The sequence below is a fragment of the Leptopilina boulardi genome, unplaced genomic scaffold (assembly GCF_019393585.1).
Source record: "Leptopilina boulardi isolate dan_hultmark-lab unplaced genomic scaffold, ZJU_Lbou_2.1 LbouV2_367, whole genome shotgun sequence".
Taxonomy (NCBI): Eukaryota; Metazoa; Arthropoda; class Insecta; order Hymenoptera; family Figitidae; genus Leptopilina; species Leptopilina boulardi.
This window is the reverse complement of record NW_026137937.1, coordinates 128611-153336: the sequence shown is the minus strand read 5'-3', so window position 1 is coordinate 153336 and position 24726 is coordinate 128611. Positions and strand designations below refer to the sequence as shown.

Below are 24726 nucleotides of genomic sequence, written 5' to 3'. Positions count from 1 at the left end.
ACTTTTAAATAATTTAAATTACTTGACATTTTTTGTTTGTTATTAACAACTTATAAGAATAATTTAAATTAATTTTCTAAATTTTTTTAAATATAGAAGAAATTGAATGGAAATATTTAAAATCGTTTGAAAGGCGATGAAAGTGTTCCTCACGTAATCTTGGAAAATCCCAACTTGATTTCTATTCAGTTTAATCCTACTAATAAAAATTCAAAAATAATTACATTACAATATAAAAGAATCTTTTAAAAACAAAAGTAAAAAAAAACAAATATAAATAAAAATCTATTAGAAAATAATTCAGAAAAATATCACAAAAATTTCTCAAATATTTTCAAGAAATAATGTCAACAAATTTATTTTCAAAACTACGAAAAATTTAACTATTTTGATAATAATTAAATCGATAAATAATTACAAAATAATATTTATACGATTATTATAATGAAGTACCATAAGATGGGGTTATTTCGCTCATTGCGGGTAAATTCGCTCACCAAGTTATCTGCTTTAAATTATTTTTAAACTAATTTTTGATACTTCTATGAAGAAATTCAACATTTTAACTGGGTAATAAGAGTATCAAATTTTATTTTAAATTTGTCATGAAGCAGACAACTTGGTGAGCGAATTTACACGCAATGAGCAAAATAACCTCGTCTTATGGTACAAAAAAAATATTGCTTTACGTAAATTGTAATTTATAATATTAACGAAGAAATTTCTTCAATAATAAGAAACAATTTTCACGTATTTTTTCTTAATTAAATAATTTTCATTTCTTTACTCCTCAATTTCTTTTTCCTAAAAAGACACAGAATTTTTAAATGCAGAAAAAAAGTTCACTATATGTGTCACTTCTGTATTTTTGATAACTGCCATTTACAAAATAAATTATTATCAATAAGTTCCATCACGACATCAATCACAATTAATTATAAACCATTGTTGTTCTCAAAGAAGAAAAATTCTCTAAGAACTAAAATCATTCACATAATATGGTATACACAAAAATATATAATACAATTCACGTAAAATAAATATAAAATTACAAATCTCTTCGATTCAGAGAATAAATTGAAGAATGAAAAGAAAAATTTATTTGATTTAAATAATCAATTATTATCAAATAAATATTTACTTGAATCAAATAATTTTTATTTAAATCAAATAAACTGTAATTGTACCATTAATTTTTCTATTTGAAACAAATTGACTCACATGAAAAATGTTCAATAGAAATAAATATTTATTTGAAAGTCAAGTAATTGATTGGTTGATTGAAATAAATTTTTTTTTTCAATGTAAAATGTGATCTAATTAAAAAATATCTAATTTCATATATCTAAACATAATGGTAAAATAAATAGACGAATTTCGTTTAAATAAATATTCTTAATTCTAATATTCGCAGCTCTTTCAAAGATCGATATATTAAGGTGCTCCACACCCTAATTTCAATTCTACAAAAATTATTGTATTTTATAATTAATTAATTATCAATTAATTAGTTAATTATAAAGAAGTTATAAAAAAAGTTATAAAAATATTTTTCACTTAGAAATTGGAATTTTTTCTTAATATTTGTATTTGGCATTAACACTATTTTGCTTTGTGCGGAGCACTTGAGCATTAAATAAACTTGTCTTGTAATTTTATAATTTCTTTACAAGTATTTTTTATAATTAAATCATATCAATCATTATCAATAAAAATTATTATAATCTCAACTATTTATTTTCATAATTCTTTCAAGTTCCTTTTTTGTTAATTCTTTATCAGAATTCTTTCTTTCTTTTTCTAATTGTATTGAAATGATTTTTTCTTTTCAATTTCTTTATTTTCTACTTTTTTAGAATTTTTCTTGAAATTCTTTAAAATCACTGACCCCTCATTTTTCAAAACTTTCACTTAAAAACTCTAAAATAGTTTTTTATTTTTACACTTTTCAAAAGTCAATAAATTAAATAATTCTTCATTCGAACAATACGAATTTGTCACAAAGTTTTTTTTTTTCTTTTTCTTTTTGAAATTCGAGAAATTTTTCAAAAATAATTTTCAAAATACTATAAATTTAAAATTTTCGCGCATGCACTAATTTATCAATATCCTGATAGGTGGCCAGCATTGCCTGATTTTGTCTTGTACTATCGTCACGGGGAATTTCACAATTTGAATAATAATCTTCACAATTAACACCATCTTGTCCATCCTTTGCGGCTTTCATGTAATGGAAAAATCGTAGGACTTCAGGATTATCGGATGTGGGTTTTCGTAATTCATTCAACTCCCTGGATAATTGAGCAGAGACTAGGTTTGAATATGGAGCAAATCGTGCTGGACTTCTGTATATGGCGCAAACGACAAATTCTCGACATCCTTCTGTTTTGTAACCCAATCTGTAGAAGACCGCGTCCAATCGCGATAACAATGGCGAGTAGAAAGGATCGTAAGTTTTCAGCAGCGACGAACTTGTTGGAATCTCATGGAAAATCTGTTACAAAAAGAATTTAGGAAAAAAAGAGTATTTTTTGTCATAATCAATTAATCAGTTTTGTAAGAATAAAAAAAATTACTGGAAATTTTAATTTTTTATTAATGTGGGTCTACGTTGGGGTAAACTTTTTTTAAATTTATAATTATTTAAAAAAAAAAACTTTTCTTTTGGTTCATCAAAAAGCAAAATTTCTTATTTAATATTTAAACTACTAAAAAAATATTTCAAAATACATGTAAAACTTTACTTTTAATTTACTTCGACATTTTCAATATCTAAAAGTGACTTTTACTACTGAATAAATACTTATAAAGAAATGAAACTAATATTCTTTCTCTCTAAATTTGAATTAGTGAGAATTCTATCACTAATTCAAATTAATATAAATTTTCACTAATTTTTAGTAAAATATTAATATTTCATTTAGTAATATTTTTTTTTACTAAAGTTTTAGTGAAAATGACTAAAAATTAGTAGAAATTTTCACTTAATTACATTAGTGAACGAATTCTCACTAATTCATATTTAAAAAGTTGAAAAAAATAATGTTTAGTTTTTTAATTTGATTTATTTGGATAATTTCTTTGTCTGACTAAACTGGCTTTTTCTACTTAATTTTGTTTATTCAATTCAATATTATGAATTTCTGACTAAAGTATTTAATTGTATTAAAGTAAAATTTCTGACTACTGAAAAGAAATTTAATTGATACGAAAATATTCAAACAATTAATATATGTCTTTGATTTTTTTTTTTTTTTTAATGTCAGACTAAGAATAATTTATACTACTGAAAAAAAGTGCATTAAAAATGCAAAAAGACACATAAATATTAGAAAGATTCAATGTCTGTCTATAGTGTGGTTCATTCTACTGTCGCAATAGTGAAAAATATTTCCACCAATTTCCTGCAATCATATACATCTAATAGAAAAATATAAATTTATAATATAATAAACAGAAGCGTCAGAAAGTAAAAAAAAATAATTTAACAATGAACTAAAGCAATCATTGGTAAAGAAGCAAAAATTGTTTTTAGAGCGGCACAACAATTCGATTTTAAATCGAGAAAAGTTCTCAAGTGGAAAATGAGTGGACAACGTATTTTTCAAATGAACGGAGAATTTTTTCTTTAGCTATATATAATTTTTACAGTTTATTTTTTTGGGAAGAATGAACGAAAGTTGATCAATAAGAAGCGAAAATAGTTCATCAGCCAATTAAATTAATGAAGAGAAAGTGATGTCGCTATTCGAAAAAAAAATTAACTGATCATTATATAGATTTTGTCGATTAAGATCATTTTTCTAGTAGGAAATAATTTTCTCTTATTATAATTATTAAAGGTTTTTGAAACTTCTAGAAATAAGATAAATCATTTTTTATAACGAAAATTAGTTCAAATTAACTAATTACTTTCTATTTGAAAAAAACTATTTATATATCTATATTATAGAATAATTATAAGAGTCTTTTGAAGAATAAATAGAAAATCTTGACATAGAGTTGAAAGAAAAAACCGAAAGGAAAGAAATAATTATTATAGTGATTTGAATACAGGTTTTCGTTTAAAATAAAAACACTGTATCATGGGAAAAAATTTTAAAGAAAAACAAAAAAAAAAAAAAAAAAAAAAAGAATATCGATTACTATACCTTGAAGTCTTGCTTTTTTGACGAGTATCCATTGTTTGCTGTGTGCCTCGAGTAATAACGATCCGAAAATGTATTCATATGAGGAAATCTTGGATCAACGTATGAATAACGGGACGCTATTTCCGGTGTTTTTTGCGTCTGTAACATGCCCTCTTCATACATGGCGGATGCTGGTAGTGTTCCCACGGGTTGTCGATTCATATAATCATCCCCATAACCCTCGAGATTCTCCTTAAATTCAAAATTCTCCTCCTGCTGAGGATTAATGCTCTGCGACGATTGGGCAAACGACGAAACTCCTGTCAAGATTGATAAGAAAGGAATTTTCAATTTTTTTTTTTTTTTTTTTTTTTATCAAGTAAAATCAATAAAATATTTCTCTCAATTAATTTAATTTAAATGGGTCATTCCATTATATTTCACCTAAAGTCGTTGCGGCCTAATTTTTAAAGAAGTTGATACTTTCAGAAATGATTTTTTATGATATTTAGGAAACGAAATAAAAAGAATTAAGTTTAAATTTTTATTATTTATCTCAAAATATGTATTTAAAGTGGACAAGGTGCGGAAAAATGTCACCTTTTTAGCATTTAGAAACTTTTTTTAAAAACATAGAAAAATTGTTAAAAGTGTAAAAAAAATTATTTTTTCTTGTTTAGAATCGATTAATTATCTATTTTTTAATGATTAAAGTAGTAAATAAATTAAAATAATATATAAAATAAGTTTTCAAAGTTGGTCTGTCAAATAACCTAATTTTGGGATTTTTATTAATTAATTACTAAAAAGTGGAGTTATTAAATAAAATAAAAACTTACCGAATGTAAAGTATTTGTGGTGAACTTTCAAATTTTCTTAGCACTTTGTACTTTTTAAATTTATAAATGTAAAAAATCTTGAGTCGAAAATTTGCACTTTGTTGACTTTTCCGATTTTTAATCGCTTGTAACTCTTTTGGTGCAAAATAAAAACTTTTGAAACCTTGTGGAATATTTAAGTTAAATCTAAATAAAAACTCACTTAAATTTTTGTGATGGATTTTGATCGAGATAAGGAGAAAATTTAATTCCAAAATTGTACGTATATTTCCAGGTTAATGTATGTAATTTTTTTAAACTTGAAGTTGGGCCACTACTTCAAAGACGAAAAATTACATACATTAACCTGGAAATATACGTACAATTTTGGAATTAAATTTTCTTCTAATCTTGATCAAAATCCATCACGAAAATTGCAGTGAGTTTTTATTTAGATTTAACTTAAATATTCTGCCAGGTTTCAAAAGTTTTTATTTTGCACCAAAAGAGTTACAAGCGATTAAAAATCGGAAAAATCAACAAAGTGACAATTTTCGACTCAAGATTTTTTACATTTATAAATGGAAAAAGTAAAAAGTGCTAAGAAAATTTGAAAGTTCACCGCAAATACTTTACATTCAGTGAGTTTTTATTTTATTTAATAATTCCACTTTTTAATAATTAATTAATAAAAATCCCAAAATTAGGTTATTTGACAGACCAACTTTGAAAACTTATTTTATATATTATTTTAATTTATTTACTACTTTAATCATTAAAAAATAGATAATTAATCGATTCTAAACAAGAAAAAATAATTTTTTTTACACTTTTAACAATTTTTCTATGTTTTTAAAAAAAGTTTCTAAATGCTAAAAAGGTGACATTTTTCCGCACCTTGTCCACTTTAAATACATATTTTGAGATAAATAATAAAAATTTAAACTTAATTCTTTTTATTTCGTTTCCTAAATATTATAAAGAATCATTTCTGAAAGTACCAAGTTTTTTAAAAATTAGGCCGCAACGACTTTAGGTGAAATATAATGGAATGACCCAAATATACAATTAAAATTAAATTTGTAACTTAAATAAATTGAATTTTATTTAAGTAAATTAAATTTTATTGTAATTCAAAAATTAAAATAAATGAAAAATTAATCAAAGAAAATAAAGAAAAAATTCGTTTTTTTTATAAAAAAGAATTTTGTGTTTAAAAAAACTGACCTTTGCCAACAATTTTACCAATGCTTCCAATGATACTCGGCAGGAACAGGGCAATGAGAATGCTCTTGACAATTTGCGCGCCAAGAATCAACGGCAAAAGAAGTTTCTTGAGACCAAATGCTAAAAAACCAAGTCCGAAGCCTGTTAAAAACGTACTCTTTCCCTCAAAAACAGCTGAAAGCAAAAGTACCAGCAATTAAAGCGTTGTTAGTCCTTCAAAAAAAAGCCATGCTGCAACTTTTTGTCCTTTCGTCCTTTTTTTTCTCTCTCTCTCTCTCTCTCTGACGTTTATGATTTTTTTTTTTGATTTTTTTTTTGCTATCCTCGAATTTTTTCCTCTAGACTGCACTGCATTTATCTATACATATATAAATTCTGTGGAAAAAACTCCGTCGAGAGATTTTTTTTTCTATTGGACAAGCTTGCTCTGAAATTGCAAAGGGCTAAAGCCGATTCTTTTTTTTTTAAATCAAGAATCATATATTCATGCGCAATTTATATTAGTTATATATTTTTTGTTTTATAAATTTAATTTTTTTTTGTGAGCAATTTGGAGCAACTTACAATGCAAATAAAGCCAAAATGCATTACAAAAGCAAAATTATAGATTCAGCGTATTGATTTTATGAAAATGTTAATTTAAAAAAAAAAAAATAAAACAAAAAAAATTATAAAATAAATAAAGAAAAAAAATAATAAAAAATTAAATAATTATGGTATTATGCAAAAATGTTCTTAAATTAGAGCTAATGTGAACAAAAGCTTATGTGCTCAATTTGCAAATATCTAGAATATGAAATTAAAAATAGCAAATGAAATTTTTAATTACGGTGAAAAAACTGCTTCAGTAAATGATAATATGTATAATGAAATTTTTCTTTATATATTATTGAAAAGTAAAATTTTAAAACCACTTAATGACTTACTCATGCAAAAATGTTTTTATTTTACCACGCAAGTAATTAATTTATTTCTATATATGTGACCACGTCTGGGAAAAATTTGTTTACGACCAATAAAATCGATTTTCATTTTTTTTTTATCGATTCTAATAATAGGAAAAAGTAACTCTGCTTATGAATTCCATGATAAATTTAAAATATTCAAAATGGCGGATTCAATATGGCGGAAATTTTTTTAAAAATTGGCCGTATTCTTTTCAATTTGGTTACTTGAGGGGTTTTTGGGATCGCTGATTACGAATCTGCAATGAGATTTTCAATATTCAAAAAGGCGGATCAAAAATGGTGGAAGAATTTTTAAAAATTAAGAATTTATTACCAGATTAGTAGTCAGTGACACTGAAAAACTCTGGATAACGAGTTTTCAATACATTATATCAAACTATAGACTTGTTTAGGTACTTTAAAAGCATTTTTCATGAAAATTTGATTTTGGTCGTAAGTACTATTTTTCCAGATGTGGTCATTTATATACATATATTTAGCATGCCCTCCAAATTTCATTCACTGTTGCAGTGTTCTAATACTGTGGATACAATTTCTTTCTTATTTATTAAATAATCATTTAATTATTTATTTGTCAATTAAATATTTTCTCTAAATTCATTTTTATTTGATTTTACTTTGAATTTTAAGAGATATTTGTAATTGTCAAAAACAAATGCAAATAAATTAAATTTTTACATAATGTCTAAATAAAATAAATATTTAATTAAAAAAATTTTAATTTTTCATTTATAAAAGAAGAAAAAGATTTTGAATTTTGTGAAAAATTTTGAGTAATGGAATTCAAGTACCGCCCAAATGGTATAAATAAAATTTGCGTACGATCTCATTTTGAAAGGAAATTATTCCACAGCAAAGAGGAAGTAATGCTAACGGCAAAATGTATATATATACATATATATATATATATATATATAGCGTTGATAGTGGAACGCGTGCAAAGCAAAACCTTTCTCTGATAATATACTTACAGCCGAAGAACGTCCTCGACTTTCTCGCCGAGATAAGATCACCGGGTATGTGTATTTTAAGAACATGATTTTTTGCAAAAAGTTGAACTTTTTCAATCAAAGAAAGTCCGTTCTGTTGACCCGTGGCATTATTATGTTGATTCGTGATATTTTCACTTTTGACAATTTGCACCAAATCAGTAACATTATATTCATTGGCCGTCGATATTGTATCAATGAAATCTTCAAATTTTGCCTGTAAACATGTCACATTAAAATAACTATCACAAGTCACGGATTTTTTTTTACGATTCACTGGTATTTTTCTTGTTGTATTTAACGTTGACAATCGTTGCGATTCAGAATGATGTAAATTTTTATCATCAGTAAGCGTCAATTGTGTGATGTCAATGTCAAATTTTGTTGGTTTCCCTGGATAATTATGATCGAGATCATTTTGATAATTTTTTTCATTAATTTTCGTTTCATTCCAATCGGTCACCTCGTTCGTGTGAATGAGCTCGTTGTCGTATGTCGTAAGATTGAGTGATCTTCGTGTTTCGACGACCTTGACACCAGTGACCCACTGTAAAGTCACAATTGTCAAGATCACGATCATAAGTACCACACTTCTATCCTTGGCCATTCTCGATTCTCCTTTCTCTCTCTCTATCTCTCTTTCTATCTCACCGCATATATAAAGTCGAGAAACTCTCTCACGATGGTCCTGTCGGCGCTACAAATGCTCGTTTCGTCTGAGTAACTGCATCTCGGTCGACCAGCCAAGCTTCTGACACCTGAAAATCAACCGCATAATAAACGAACCATTCACTAGTGTATATATTGATTTTTCTAAGTGATTCTTTTTTTTTTGAAAATGTTCATCTTTGGATTTGAATAATAAAAAAATTTATTGTATCATATATCTGTTAGAAAAAATGGTTTCAAGGGTTCATATCACTTTACAGGCCTATATAAATTCTAGAATCTACTGAATACGAATCTGATGTTAGTTTTTTAAAATTCAAAATGGCTGATCCAATATGGCGGACATATTTTTCTAAATTCGGCGATTTTTGCTTGAAACAAGTTACTCATAAGGGTTTTCAAGGTCGCTAATTACGAATCTGATATTAGTTTTTTAAAATTCAAAATGGCGGACATATTTTTATAAATTCAGTTTCTTTGTCCAATCAAAACAAATAACGTTCAATGAATTATAAAAATATATTAGTTTTAAAAATTTACAAAAGTGTAGTATATGATAATAAAACTATTTTATGGAAACGTGGATTGATGTAAAATATAGAAACAAAAGACGAGCGCTTAGATGTCGAAAACACATTGTTTCTCGGTCCAATAAAAAAAAAAATGATGGTTTATAAGTAGATCTTCATATTGAATCAGCAATTTTGAATTTTAAAATACTAACATCATATTCGAATTCAGCGACCCCGAAAACCCCTGAGCAACAAGTTTTAAGTAAATTCTAATGATTTTTAATTTTCCTGTCCGCTATATTGGATCCGCCATTTTGAATTTTGAAAAACTAAAAAAGATCTAGATCATTATAATTTATAGGGATCGTATAGAAAAAATTCTAGAAAATAGCTTAAATTTTAAGTCGTGTAAAATGGTATAAACCCTTATATATGCTTTTAGAAAAATTTTACTCTTTCAACATAAAAATCTTACCTTCCTAGAAATTATTTATTTTTATTTATTATTTGAAAATTTACATTTAAAAAAAAATGAGAAATTAACATAGAAATTAATTAGCGCAATTCATTTGCTAATTACATGATTTGGATCATATGTGTGAACAAATTAAGATAATTTTTTTATTATTAATATTATATTATTTTAATTTTTAATTTTAAGTTTAAAACTATATTAACAATTAGAAAAAATTATTATAATAATTGATCATTTAATTAATATTTTTTTAAAAGAAAATATTGTTTAATATACCTACATAATTTAGTCAAAAAATTTTAATAATAATTTAAAATTGTTTTTTCCGTTTTGTAATGCTTTAGAAAACTTTCCCGACAAACAGTTTAAACATGACCTTTTTTCCTAAGCACGTACTCATATTAGCATTTGGATAATAACAATAATTCAAAGAAAAAATGTTATTTTTAAAGAATATTCAGTTAACAGTTGATCAGAAAGTTTAGAAAATACAATTTTATAAAAAATAAATTTCAAGATGAAATTTAAATCTCATTTTCAAAAAGTCAAAAATTTAACTCAAAGTTAAAATTTAAATTCCATAATAAATTATTTAAAAACCCTTTAAGTAATTATGAAATAATAAAAAAATTTTGAACTTTTAAAAGTTCAATGAAAAAAAATTTAAATGAATTAATTACTTCTTTTTTTTTGTGTAAATATAACCGCAAATTTAATACCTTGATTGAGATTTGTTTTATTTTCTAAACGAGTGTGAATTTCAGGTTTGTGAAATGGAAAAACACATTTCCATGTCACTTAAAATTCCTGAAACGGACTTGTGAACTTTTTTTTTAGATTTGCCTACTAATGATCTTTACCATCGATCCCAAAGAAAGCTTTACTATAAATATATAAGTAGTACAGGTTAATGTCAATGACAAACATTGAATATAAATTATAATATTATATTTTCATATATATTCGCACGTTTCCTCAAATTTTATGTTCGTTGTGAAAATTAATCTCGGTTCTTCAACTTTGAACATCATTCAATAAATTAATTTAAATAATTAAAGTAATAAAAATAATAATAATAATAATAATAACTAATTTATAATTATTTATTAATTACTGCTAAATATTTAATTCTTAAAAATTTTTTTACGATAAGAAAAAAATTAATTGAAACATATAATACTTTATGATGCAATTTTTTTAAGAGCACTATGAATTCCAAGAATAACATGTATGAATTAAATATTATTCTAATTACTCATTTTTGTTGAGCATTATGATAATTTATCATATGTATATGATAATAATAACTTGAAAACAAGTAAAATTTATAATAATGAAGATATCTTTTAAGGAATTATGCAAATTACACATTGTTGTAGATTGTGTAATACATATTTTTTTCTCATCTACATTTAAAAATAATTTCTAAAGTATATAATGCCAAGATTGCCAGATATATAAATAAGGTCGCAAGTTATTGAATGAGGGCACACGTTTTGGGAACTTTTATATATAAAACCGGCTTTTCGGTCAGTTGGGCCACTTGAGCCAAACTCTCACTCATGAACAAAAAAAAAGGAGGAGTTATCATATCTTCTAATTCTCATTATTGGTGTCATCATGTCAAAATCTTGTTTATACTTTTAAATAGTAGCATTCTCCTCTGATGATGCGAGAAAAATACCTTCTTCTTAAAGTTCATTCAACTCTTGTAAACAATAATACACACACATATATATATATATATATATATATATATATATACACGCGGAAAATAAAGAAATTTCACTCCGGGTCCCAAAATTGAGAACATACTAGCTTTCATTTTTAATAATAGAGATTTTTTTATGTGAAAAAAAATCTTCCGGAAGAAATTGATGCGTTTCTTTTTCCTACTAGAATCAATTTTCCAGTTTAGAAATGAAATAATCGAATGCAAATCTCTAATGTTATAAACAAAATGTTGATGACAATAGACCATTCATGTTTTCAATGATTCTTAACTGAATGAAAGTTTATCTTGTGCGTTGATCTTAATAAAGTTGTGTGTACACAAACTGGTAACAAAACGTATTCTCGAGATAATCAACTTTCTAAACGAATAATAGCCAATCAAAAACAAGTCAACTATATATATATATATATATTTTTAATCAAGACAACAACCTTTTTACACTTATGGCGAACAATTGTCTCACTTTTGATTCACACATGTGGAATGTAAATTTTTTACTACCAACTCTTACATTCCGAATAATATTCCATTGGAGATTTTACGGAAAAATGGACTTATAATTCAAGTAAAAAGAATACAAGTGCTAATTAAGAGATTACATGTTTATGAATTCAATAATTTAGATAAATTAATTAATTATAATTAAAATTTATTGATTGTTATATGTGAAATTAAAATTTATTGTTATAATTTAAAAAGTTTTTAATATTTTTAATTTCAAAATTGTAAAAAATGATTTTTTTTTTATTTAGAAAAACTATATAAACATAAATTATGATTTAATTAAAATTTTACAAAATTCATATTCGCTGTCAATTTTCTAATAATAGAATAAATTAAATGTCAATGCCAATATAGATAAGGCAGCAAAATAATGATGGTGGTAAAATATATAATTTTCCAGAAAATTAAGAAAGATTCGTATAGCAAAGTGTCAAGAGGCTCACCAATATAATACTAGATATTATACCTCTACATTAAAACTAGTTATTTGCATAAATAATTTCTGTTATTTAGAAACGTGTTTTTATATTTTCTTTAATATTCAAAATACAATGTTCATTTTTCAGTGTTAACATTCAATCATACTTTTAATTTCAGATTTAAATATTATAATTTTTTTTATTTAAATTTCGACGTTAAACAAAAATAAAAATAGAAGTAATTGAAAATTATATTGATACGATTAATAAAATTTATTTAGAAAGTAATTATTATTATTATGTAATATTAATTTAAAAATTCAAAAGTAAAATATAGAAAATAAGAAATAAATTTTTTTTAGAAGTTTCTTAACAAACAAACAAAAATAAATAGTGAAACTCAATTCTGGGATTTTATTATAAAAATTAAATTAGAAAGATTAAAATGAATCCTTCTCAAGTTTTCAGAAAATAAAAAAAAATTAAGTAAATATATAGTCGAGTGCCTAAGTAATCAGAAAAGTAATTATCAATCTAATTTTACTTCTATTTATTATTACAAAATTGAATAATTAATTTTCAATTATATTATTCATTTTGTTGCCTCCATTTTTATAGTAAAATTCAATTTTAAACTCTTTTTCCTCATCTGACTTTAATAACTTATAAATTACATAAGTAATTTTGTTATTACATTTATTTCTCCTGTACTGCTGTTTCTTAATTTTTTGTTTCTCTATTTCCTAATTTGTTTATAGTTATTTTATTTATTTAATTTTTTCATAAAAATTTTACCTCAACTCATAAAGTATATTTAAACAAAAGAAAAAAAAATATTACTAGAATAATAATAAAAGATGAAATTTTAAATAAAATCCACTTTTATCGGTTGATAATTGATAATAACGGAAAATAATTGATTTTTAATTTTTTTAAGTTGGTATTTTTTTTTTTTTTTTTTTTTTTGCTAAAATCGACAATAATAAAAAGTAAGTTTCTTTACATTTCAATGCTTTATGGTGCAAAATAAAAAAAAGCCATATAATATGAAAGGTTGTAAACAAAACGTTGAAATTACCATTGAAGTTGTGTGAAGTGAGCAATCATCGCAAAAGAGAACTTTAACTATACTTTTTTCATTATTGTAAAATATCCTACAAAATACCAAACCAAAGTTAATATGCAACAGTTAAATTTTTTCCTCGCATTTCTGACCTGATAACACAAACAATATAATTTGCAAAATTAATTTTAATAAACTCAATCCTATTTTACGGATGTGAAAAAAATGTAAATATTTATATATTCAGTTGTTGTTAATTTATACTGAAATAAATAAATGATTTATTTATTATTTGATAACAATAAAATTTTATAAAAATAATAACAAATATAAAAGTAGAACAAAAATTTAAAATAATATATAATAATGAATAAGCAAAAACAAAATAAACAAATTTTATCATAAAAATATAACAAAATTTGAATTTATAATTTAAAAAAAATATTAATATCCATAAAAAAAAATTACACATGCAAACCTGTAATTCATGCGACTCCAATCTTGTACAATTCGGTTCTCCTTGAAATAGAACATTCCCTTATTTTCAAAATCGAATAAAAATCATCATTCACCAAATCCACTGGTGGATGATCCCATCAAATTCGATTACTCTATTGCTCCAATATACCTTAAAACAACAATCATTTATCATAAAAAAAAAATCCTTGTTCCAATCTACAATTTGAATTTTTGAAAAAAATATAACCCCTTTCTCCAAATGAATGTTTCAAATTAAAATTATTCAAAATAAACACAATTAAAATAAAAAAATTAATTGATAGATTAAATATTAAATCGGTGCTTTAATTACATATAGTAAGTATTTGGCACAAATCTGCAAAAAAAAAAATCTCGTAATTTATCGCGCGCAATTCATGTAATGAAAGTACTTACTCTTGTGGTACGCAGGTGCCTCATCAAAACGAGTGTATAGATATAATGGAACACGAGTTTATGAAAGGAGAGGACTGTTTTTTTTTCTCTTATCTCTTTGAGATTTTTTTCCTTTAATTGGAGTAAATCTCCACACGAGAAGATAATCACAACACGTTTATATATATATATATATATATATATATATATATATATATATTTAAACCAAGAAAAGAAAGATGATACAGGTAAAGTAGAATCGTCTACGACGGACGACACGATACTGGCAAGCAACATCAGTGAATCGGCTGAACTAACCGATCTGGGTTACCCGGCCATTCGTCTGTCTGTCTGTCCGTCATTCTCCTATATGCCTCAAGTTCATTCCAAGCCTTCATTCTTTTCATTTATTGCCATTGACCATTCGTCGAATCATACATGTAAAATCATTTCTTTCAATAGGATCAAATTTTGAAAAATCGAAGAAGAAAGCAATTTCCTTTTTTTCATTAAGAAGTCAAAAAAAGTATGAGAGAGAGAGAGAGAAAAATGAACAAATCCACCAAAGTTATATCGGGTTTTTCAATTCACTGATTCCCTCTCCGTCAATGGTCCATGAACGACCATAGTAATCACTATTCGCAAAAGATATTTCGATATTGACGAGTCGTCGACCCGTCGAGAAATTATCCACGCGCGACAAGTTACACATCAAATTTCCGGTGACTTGGTGAAATCAGGATAGTATCAGTTAAACCAAAAGAGGGTCAATAGTGATTTTTGAATAACGCATATGTATAAATATAGCTCATAGACGAAATACCGGCAATATTGTAAGTTTATAACGGTTTTATTCGAAAGCGGATAAAATTGGGTGTTAATATCCTCTTTAATAACAGGAACCAATAATTTCTGTTATGGTGTTTTACGCATAAAAGTAACTTAAAGAGCAAAAGTACGTGAGAAAAAGAACACGCGAATAAAATGTAAAATATTATATTAATTTCAGAATTGAAAATTCAGAATACTATGAAGGAGACAGACAAAAAATTTCAATAAAATACAAAAAAGTCAATATCCAAATAGTACGTATACTTCTTCAAGTTTGAAGATGAACACTTGATGAAGTTGAACACTGTAGAATCAATCTTTTGTTTTCGTTCGTTCGTTGTTTTGTTCATTTATGTATTATATTCAGAATTAATCATAAAAAAGAAAATATTTCATTAAATTTCCTTTATTTACTAGAAAAGTAATCTAGAAATATACATGTGAAAGAAAATTAAAAGAAACATAACCAGGGACTGACACGGAAACGAAACAAAACGTCAAATCAATTTTGTGTAGTGTCGTGGTCAATCACAAATACATTTAATAATTTATAATGTTTTCGTGTCCTGACCGAACACTTTTAAATTAATGAAATGTTTTCGTGTCCCGACCAGACACTTTTAAAAAAATTAAATGTTTTCGTGTCCGGACACGTCACTTTTAAAATTTTTAAATGTTTTTGTGTCCGGATACGACACTTTTAAAATAATTAAATGTTTTCGTGTTCTAATCAGACACATTTGAAAAAATTAAATGTTTTCGTGTCTGGACACGATACTTTTAAAATAATTAAATGTTTTTGTGTCCGGACACGACACTTTTAAAATTTTCAAATGTTTTCGTGTCTGGACACGACACTTATAAAATAATTAAATCTTTTCGAGTCCACACCCGACACTTTTAAAATAATCAAGAGTTTTCGTGTCCGAACACGATACTAAAATTTTTTAAATGTTTTCGTGTCCGGATAGGATCCACTTTTTCATTGTAAAATATTCTCATGAACAAATTTACTTGTTACGCCATATTAGATCCGCTGTTTTGATTTTTTTCATTTTTGAAATTAGATTTGGATTCAGTGATCCCACTAGCAACTCTCCTTTTTCCTCCCCTCCCCCATTAAAAAAGATTAAAAATTTAATTAAATTAATAATAAATTATTCATATTAAATTAAATTAATTAATTAAATGTTTCAGTGACTAGACATGAAACATTAAAAACGAATTATGTCTCGTATCCATACACGAAATGTTATTCAATGAGAAAATGTGTAGTGTCTGGACACAAAACATTTTATTATTTTAAATGTGTCAGGTCCGAACACGAAAACATTTCTTTATTTCAAAAGTGTCAGATACAAAGACGAAACGATATTCGATGAGAAAATGTGTCTTGTTCTGACACAAAACGTTACTCGACAAGAAAATGTGCCGTGTTCGGACACGAAAACATTTCTTTATTTCAAAAGTGTCAGATACAAAGACGAAACGATATTCGATGAGAAAATGTGTCTTGTTCTGACACAAAACGTTACTCGACAAGAAAATGTGCCGTGTTCGGACACGAAAACATTTCTTTATTTCAAAAGTGTCGGGTCCGGACACGAAACATTATTCGATGAGAAAATGTATCGTGTCGTAACACGAAACGATAACACAGCCCCACAAAAAAAAAGTGTCATGTACTTTTGACCGGAATACCCTAACCCTATGTATTTTGACGCGCTGAACACAAATCCGAAGTCCGTTTTGCTCCATCACGTCAGGATTTTTTCCTAACCTCAAAAAACATGTCGGATTTTGAGAAGTAAGCGATTTTTTTAAAAATTGATGTATTAACTTCAAACTTGGTATCTGGGGGTTTTTTGTGTCGCTGATTACGAATCTGAAGTTAGATTTTCAAAATCCAAAATGGCGGATCCAATATGGTGGATGAATTTTGAAAAAATTTTAAGATTTACTTCAAACTTGGTATCTAGGGTTTTTTTGGGTCGCTGATTACGAATCTGATGTCAGATTTCCGAAATTCGATATGTCTGATTCAATATTAAGGAATTATTTTTAAAAAATTGTCAGATTATTATGAAATTTAGTATCTACAGGTTTTCTAAGTTGCTGACAAGTAACACTAGGGAAGTGCCATACGCCGATTTTTCTGAAACTTGTCAGTTTTGTAGTTTTTTGAAAACAATTTGACACGTATGGTTTGTTTTTCCCCAAAAGCTGATTTATGGGGGGGAACTAGCCCTTGAATTTTTTTTGGTAAGGGGACATTATTTTACGAAATTTTTTAAAAATTAATGTGCAATAGTGTATCTAGGGGTTTTTTGGGTCGCTGATTACGAATCTGATGTCAGTTTTCAAAAATTGATAATGGCGTATCTAATATGGCCGATAGAAGTCCATGTTGATATGCCATTTTGAAATTTTGAAATCTGACATCAGATTCGTAATCAGCGACCCAAAAAACCCCCAGATACACTATTGCACATTAATTTTTAAAAAATTTTGTAAAATAATGTCCCCCTACCAAAAAAAAATTCAAGGGGTAGTTCCCCCCCATAAATCAACTTTTGGGAAAAAACAAACCATACGTGTCAAATTGTTTTCAAAAAACTACAAAACTGACAAGTTTCAGAAAAATCGGCGTATGGCACTTCCCTAGTGTTACTTGTCAGCAACTTAGAAAACCTGTAGATACTAAATTTCATAATAATCTGACAATTTTTTAAAAATAATTCCTTAATATTGAATCAGACATATCGAATTTCGGAAATCTGACATCAGATTCGTAATCAGCGACCCAAAAAAACCCTAGATACCAAGTTTGAAGTAAATCTTAAAATTTTTTCAAAATTCATCCACCATATTGGATCCGCCATTTTGGATTTTGAAAATCTAACTTCAGATTCGTAATCAGCGACACAAAAAACCCCCAGATACCAAGTTTGAAGTTAATACATCAATTTTTAAAAAAAATCGCTTACTTCTCAAAATCCGACATGTTAAATTAAAATTAATGCATCCGTGAATGAAATTTAATACATCAATGAATTGTTATAACTTTCATTCAATATTGAATGAAAATTCAGTCGTTTGAATGACTTAAAAGTGTATAGATTTTCAGGCGTTTTCTAACAGTGTACAACGGACATAAAAACAAGAAACTGTAATACGATTTCAGAAAAACAAAAATATACGAAAGATAATTATTTCTTCTTTTCAAAAGAGAAGAAAAGAAAACTCATTTTATATTTTAGCTTCATCTTATAATACATTGAACCGTTAGCAATAATATAATATTATTGCACAATTCATTAGGTTAAGATCAAAAATACTATTTGGCAATTTTTATTTGGCTTGAATATAAAAAAAATGTTCTCTGAGTAAAGTACGTATAATATAATGTCGTGCTTAAGTTTTCTAAAGTAGATCTGAGATTAAATACAGAAAAAAAATCAAATTTTAATGGAATGCTTAAAGGATTTTAATAGAATTTAAAGTGTCTTCTTCAAATTTGACCCAGAAGATTCATCAGATTCATATTTATATTAATAGAGACCACATAGAATGATGCATCTCGTGAATAATTCGTAAATGCCTGCGGCTACAAGAATTCTTCATCTTCTTCTTATAAGACTCTTGATGAATGCCTTCTACTGCGCGAGATTTAATGATAAAATGTAAGGCAAACGTTAAGAACGGAAATGTTTTGCGATCTTAAATTTTCTCTTCTCTGCTTTCCAAGAATTGCACTTTATATCATCTATATAAGACTCTGAATATATATAATTAAAAACATAATATTATCTGTATGAAAATTTTTAAATAAAACATTATAATATTTTTCAAAAGTGTTTCAAATGAAATGAATTTCAACAAAAGCACTTTTGTGTGGAAAATTGAAAGTTGAGAGTAGATTTAGAATAAAATTATTCTACTTCATTCCATAAAAAAAAATTTTAATATAAAATTAAAAAAGAAAACTTTTTAATGAGAAATTTAGAAGATGATGAAAAATGTTACAAGTGGAAAATATTCTAAATTATTTGAAAACTCTTTTCAATAAATATTTATAAATCACTTTTCTACTATAAAGCAAATATTATTTTAGAAAATTAGCCAAATAAAAAATTTTAATTCTAATAAGTTTAAGTAATAGAAAATCCGAGAAAAAAATTTTAAAAATCTGTTGTCACTTTATTGACTAATTAATCTAAAAATGCATATAAAGTAAATGGAATTATACAACTTAAAAACTAGTAAATGAAGAGTGAATTTATAATTTATATCGCGAGGTGAAATTGATCTCGAGGAATTTAACGATCATGCGTTCAATAAAACATGTTACAAATTTTCTAATCTTGATATATATAAAGTATTAAACACTTCATTTTCAAATTATAATTTTCCAATGCTACAAAAGTAAAATAAAATAATTCAAAACTAAATACCCTGTTCAATGCAAGTAATAATTTTAATAAAAAAAAGGTAAACAAAGAGTGAAACTGAAATTAATTTAATCAATTCAATCTTTACAATAAGCGATTAATTAGTTATGGTGTTGGGTCCAAGATATTAAATTTAATATATTTTCAGCACGGAGAAGTAAACTTCTTTAATTTTATGTTTATTTAATTTTTAGTGTAAGATTCAAAATTGTATTTGACGGAGATAAACAAAATGCTATATATATATAAATATGCAATACTTTTAAAATGAAATTATTTATTCCTCATTATATATCAATTATTGGTTTAATTTGTATGTCATAATATATCAGTATAAGTGATCTTCACAAGTTACTTCTGTTGACGTACAACAGGAAATTTTAGTAACCTATATATGTATGTTCATTAAAGAAGCAAAAGAAAATCCCCCAACGGAAGTAATAACACTGAACCTCCTTATAAAGGTAATAAGGATGAAAAATGCATTGACGATTGAAAGTGCATTAAAAATTTTTTAAATTACGAGATAAACATTTCATAATGTCAACAAAATTCACTGATGCATTCAGCATCTCATTTTATATTTAATTTAATCTCTAGAATTTTCATACTATTTATTGATTTATTTTTCATTTCAACATAATGAGAGAAGGAAAATATAGTCTTGGAAAAAAAACAGATTATTATAAATAATTTATTAGTATGATTAAAATTAATAATTGCGTTCTTAATGTAAATCATTACAACGATTAAATATTTAGACCTTATTGACAATGAAACACAGTAAAATTTATTTTTTATTTTTGAAAACCAAGTTTGGAACTTTTTTTTTTGAAATATTGTACCCTCTAAATCTGAATTAGCAAAAAAATGTAACTAATTTGAATTAAAGTGATTGACTTTTTGCTAAGAATTAGTTTAAATTTATCAATGAATTAATGAAAATTTTATTCATGTAAATTCGATAAATTTTAACTAATTTCCAGCGAAGAGTTATAGTCACTATAAGAAGAAAACATTTTCTTTGGAATATTGTAAAAATTAGATTATAATATACATAATTATACATATAATAAAGAATATAATATATGGATTTCTATGTTATTTACACTGTAGATTCATCAGGTAACAACTTTCTTTCATCAAAGGAGTTATTGCACTGCAAATTACTGCATAAAATTCATATACGTCACGAAGCAAATTGTTATGCCTTCGTGACTAGACAGTTGATCATACGTACAGGCTAGCATTAAATCATTTCTCAGGACACTTATATAGAGTCATTGACAGTACATCTGTTATTGTCTATCATTTTCTATGACTTCTTAGTTGAAAATTAACTATTATATAGAAAATTCTGTTATGGTAAATTTTACTATAACTATAATTTGTAGTAAACTTTTTTAAAACTTCTATTTTTAAGAAAATACAAATTGTAAATTAAAAACAGTATACTGAGAATTTTTTAATCCCCCAAAGCACTGCAGTCAGTCTATATTATTAAGTAGGTCTTGTCAAAATATAAATTCAATTATTAAATTAAATAAATAAATTAAATAAAAGATGCAATTTTCTCAAAAGCAACATTTATAACACAGAAAAAACCTTGTCTCATTTTTGATGCAAATCAAAATGAGCCAATGCTAAACGACATAGACAGTGGCGCCACCAACCTGGTTCATTTTTGTTGCACATCAAAATGAGCCGCCTACACGGCTCATTCTGAGTTCAGTTTTTTTCTGTGAAGGCAGTAAAAATATGAATTTACCTTTTAAGTAGAAAAAACAGTTTTCCAGCAGACAATGATTCTTATTTAGTAAATAAAGATATTTTATTAAGATAATTTTAAAAATTTTTTGTAATTAGAACGTTATAGAATTTACAAATCACAAACATTATTACATTTTTAGTATTTAGATTAAATGTCCTTGTCATTTTCAAAAAAGGAGGAGGGTCTATAAGGTCTGTTTTCCGCCCCTTTGAAATTTTCATTCAAGGTATTGAAACTTATTTTTGACCAAAGAAAAATAATATTGTTGATGATCAAAGGTTGTATGGGAGTGTTTTGGGAATATTAACCTCTAAATAATAATAAATAAAAATCAATAAATAAATAGTTAGTTTTCAAAAATTCAAAATGGCGGACGACTTTTATAAAAAATGATTTAATTAGCTTGAAAATCATTACTCGATGGTTTTTGGAGTCGCTGATTACGAATCTGATAATAGTTTTCAAAAATTCAAAATTGCGGATCCAAAATTGCGGACGACTTTTATGAAAAATGATTTAATTGGCTTGAAAATCGTTTACACCAAAAAATTTAATTTGGAGAAACTAACATCATTTTCGTAATCAGCAACCCCGAAAATCTCCGAGTAACGATTTACAAGCCAATTAAATCATTTTTTATAAAAGTCGTCGGACATTTTGAATTTTGGTAATATTTACATTTATAAAAAAAAGTAATTACGACCGTAAAAATTTTAGAATTTAATTACAGATAAAGTTGTTTAGTTCAGAGTAATTATTTAGTTTTTAAGTAGAAAAAGTCATTTCTGTCAGACAATCTTTTATTAAGGTGACAGATACTTTTTATAATTACACTAAAAAAAATGTTGCCGAGAAATTCAATTACCATTGGGAAGTTGACTAGAAAGTAGTAAAAATAACTACTTTTTTAGTTAATCTAATCATGTTGATGTAGTTAATGTAACTATTTTTAAGAAGTTGATAAGTACACGGAGAAAAAGGAATGGTTAGGCCAACCATAGGTATTGATAAATACGTCCCATCAATATTATATGGTTACCACAACCATATCTTTAGTTGATACAACCATAGTATGGTTGGCGCAACCAAAGGTCAGGTTGACACATCAAATTTGCAATTTTTCGTCATTTTGATGTGACAACCTGACCTTTGGTTGCGCCAACCATACTATGGTTGTATCAACTAAAGATATGGTTGTGGTAACCATATAATATTGATGGGACGTATTTATCAATACCTATGGTTGGCCCAACCATTCCTTTTCTTTCCGTGTAATAGTTGATTTTACGTATATATGTAGTTAAAGTCCAACTACAGGTCGGTAGTAAAATTAACTTTCTTAAGGTAGTAAAAACAAGTGGAATTGTAGTCAACTCAAAATTTGAAGAGTATAGTAAATCCAACTACTATTCACCAGTTATATGAAATGTAGTAAAAGGAATTATTTTCATTAATTAAATTTTTTTTACTAATTTCCATGATTTTATAGGCTTCAATAAAATTCTTGTTGTAGAATTAACAAGTCGTCTGTAATTAACATTACTACTTTAAATAGTAGATTTTTACTATTTTAATTAATTCGATAAACTTAAAGAAGTTAAAAGTTAAAACTACTACTTTAAGTAGTAGATTTTACTACTCAAAGTGGTACAATAGGCTTTAAGAACATTTTTGTTGTAGAATTAACAAATCCTTTGTGATTAAAACTACTACTTTAAGTAGTAATTTTTTACTATTTTAATTAATTCAATAAGCTTGAAAAACGTGTTTGATGTAAAATTTAGAAATCGTTTCCAATTAAAACTACTACTTTCAGTAGTAGCTTTTACTACTTAAAGTGGTTCAATAGGCTTTAAAAACATTTATGTCGTAGAATTAAAAAATCCTTTGCAATTAAAACTATCACTTTAAGTAGTAGATTTTACTGCACTATGGAATTAAACAACTTATAATATAATTAAAAGATGAAAAATTTACAAGTCAAAACTTAAAAAGGATAGTTATAGCAACTAATAAAAGTAGTAAAAATGACTACTTTAAATAGTTAAATTACCAATTGGACAAGCAGAAAGTAGTCTTCGAGTAGTTTGCAGACTGTCGTAGCGAGTGTGCGTGGTTAGTCGGTTAATGTATCGGATAGCGAGCGTTAGGATCGAGGGTTCAATTCCCGTCGGTTAGAAATTTTCTCTGTTAGGTACATAATCGTTAGAGCATAAAATAAGCGTCAGTATAGGAGAGAGGATGAAAAAGTCAATTCTACTGATAATAAACAATTATAAATAAAAAATAATTTTATTTTCCTATTTTGAGTAGTAAAATCTACTACTTAAAGTAGTAGTTTTAATTGCAAAAGATTTATTAATTCTACAAAAAAATGTTCTTAAAACCTATTGAACCACTTTCAGTTGTAAAGTTTACTACATAAAGTAGTAGTTTCAATAGCAAAATATTTATTAAATATACCAAAAAAATGTTCTTAAAGCCTATTGAACCACTTTAAGTAGTAAAATCTACTACTTACATCTTGAGTTGTTTTAACATTTTTAACTTGAGTTAATACAATCACAAAATGTCATTCTACCAATTACATTTTTAATTGGTTTAACTATTTTTATAAAGTTAATAGAACCGTTTAAATTCAGTTGAGGACCTATTGTACTACTCAGAGTAGTTAAAAAGTAGTAAAACCTACTAGTTTTTTTTGTAGTGTAGAAAAAAATACCCTCGTCAGTCAAAATTGCTAATGAGTTGATTTTTGCTCCCAAGATATATATTTTTATTACTCATACTAATAGTAAATTTAACTGTTAAATTTTATCATAGAAAAATGGCAACGCTCACAATATAAGTGGAACAAAGGATCTAAATGTAGTACAAACATTAGGCCTCTAATTCGTGTTTTTTCTTGCATAAAAATTACACACTTTTGACGTTTCATTTTCAACTCTACTATTTGTTCCAGCAACCATTTCACGCATTTCATATAAAGTTTAAAGAATAAAAAAAAAATTCAAAATTTTATGCCATTCAGATTTCCACAAAATATTCTTAATAAAATAAAATTCAATTTATTAGATATATAAGAAATAATAGATTCATTGAAATACTTTTTTTTCTTAATATTCAATTGATTATTAAGATAATAATGAGCAATTAATTAATATTAAAGTAATAATTAAGATATATAATAATTAATTAATAAATTATTTAATCACAAAAATGATTATGGTGCTAATATTAATAGTAGTGCTTACTAACGATATTATTAAGTTTCACAGAAAAAACCTGATC

General features: G+C 25.8%; 1 protein-coding gene across 8 annotated transcripts in view; it reads right to left on the bottom strand.

Moving 5' to 3' along the window:
* Positions 1–329: 329 nt before the first annotated feature.
* LOC127287080 (uncharacterized) overlaps positions 330–24726 on the bottom strand; it is a 51314-nt gene continuing 26917 nt past the window's right edge. For 3 of the 8 annotated variants that reach the window (XM_051313811.1, XM_051313810.1, XM_051313812.1), the window contains exons 2-5: positions 8115–8890; positions 6176–6349; positions 4152–4450; positions 330–2494 (exon numbers count right to left, since the gene is read on the bottom strand). In XM_051313811.1, the coding sequence (XP_051169768.1) occupies positions 2075–2494; positions 4152–4450; positions 6176–6349; positions 8115–8739 (1518 nt within the window). In that variant the 5' untranslated portion in view covers positions 8740–8890 and the 3' untranslated portion in view covers positions 330–2074. Of the gene's footprint in view, positions 2495–4151; positions 4451–6175; positions 6350–8114; positions 8891–13524; positions 13662–13987; positions 14138–14403; positions 14667–24726 lie in introns of those variants that run through there. The other 5 variants (XM_051313808.1, XM_051313807.1, XM_051313809.1 and 2 more) reach the window with 4 other exon arrangements.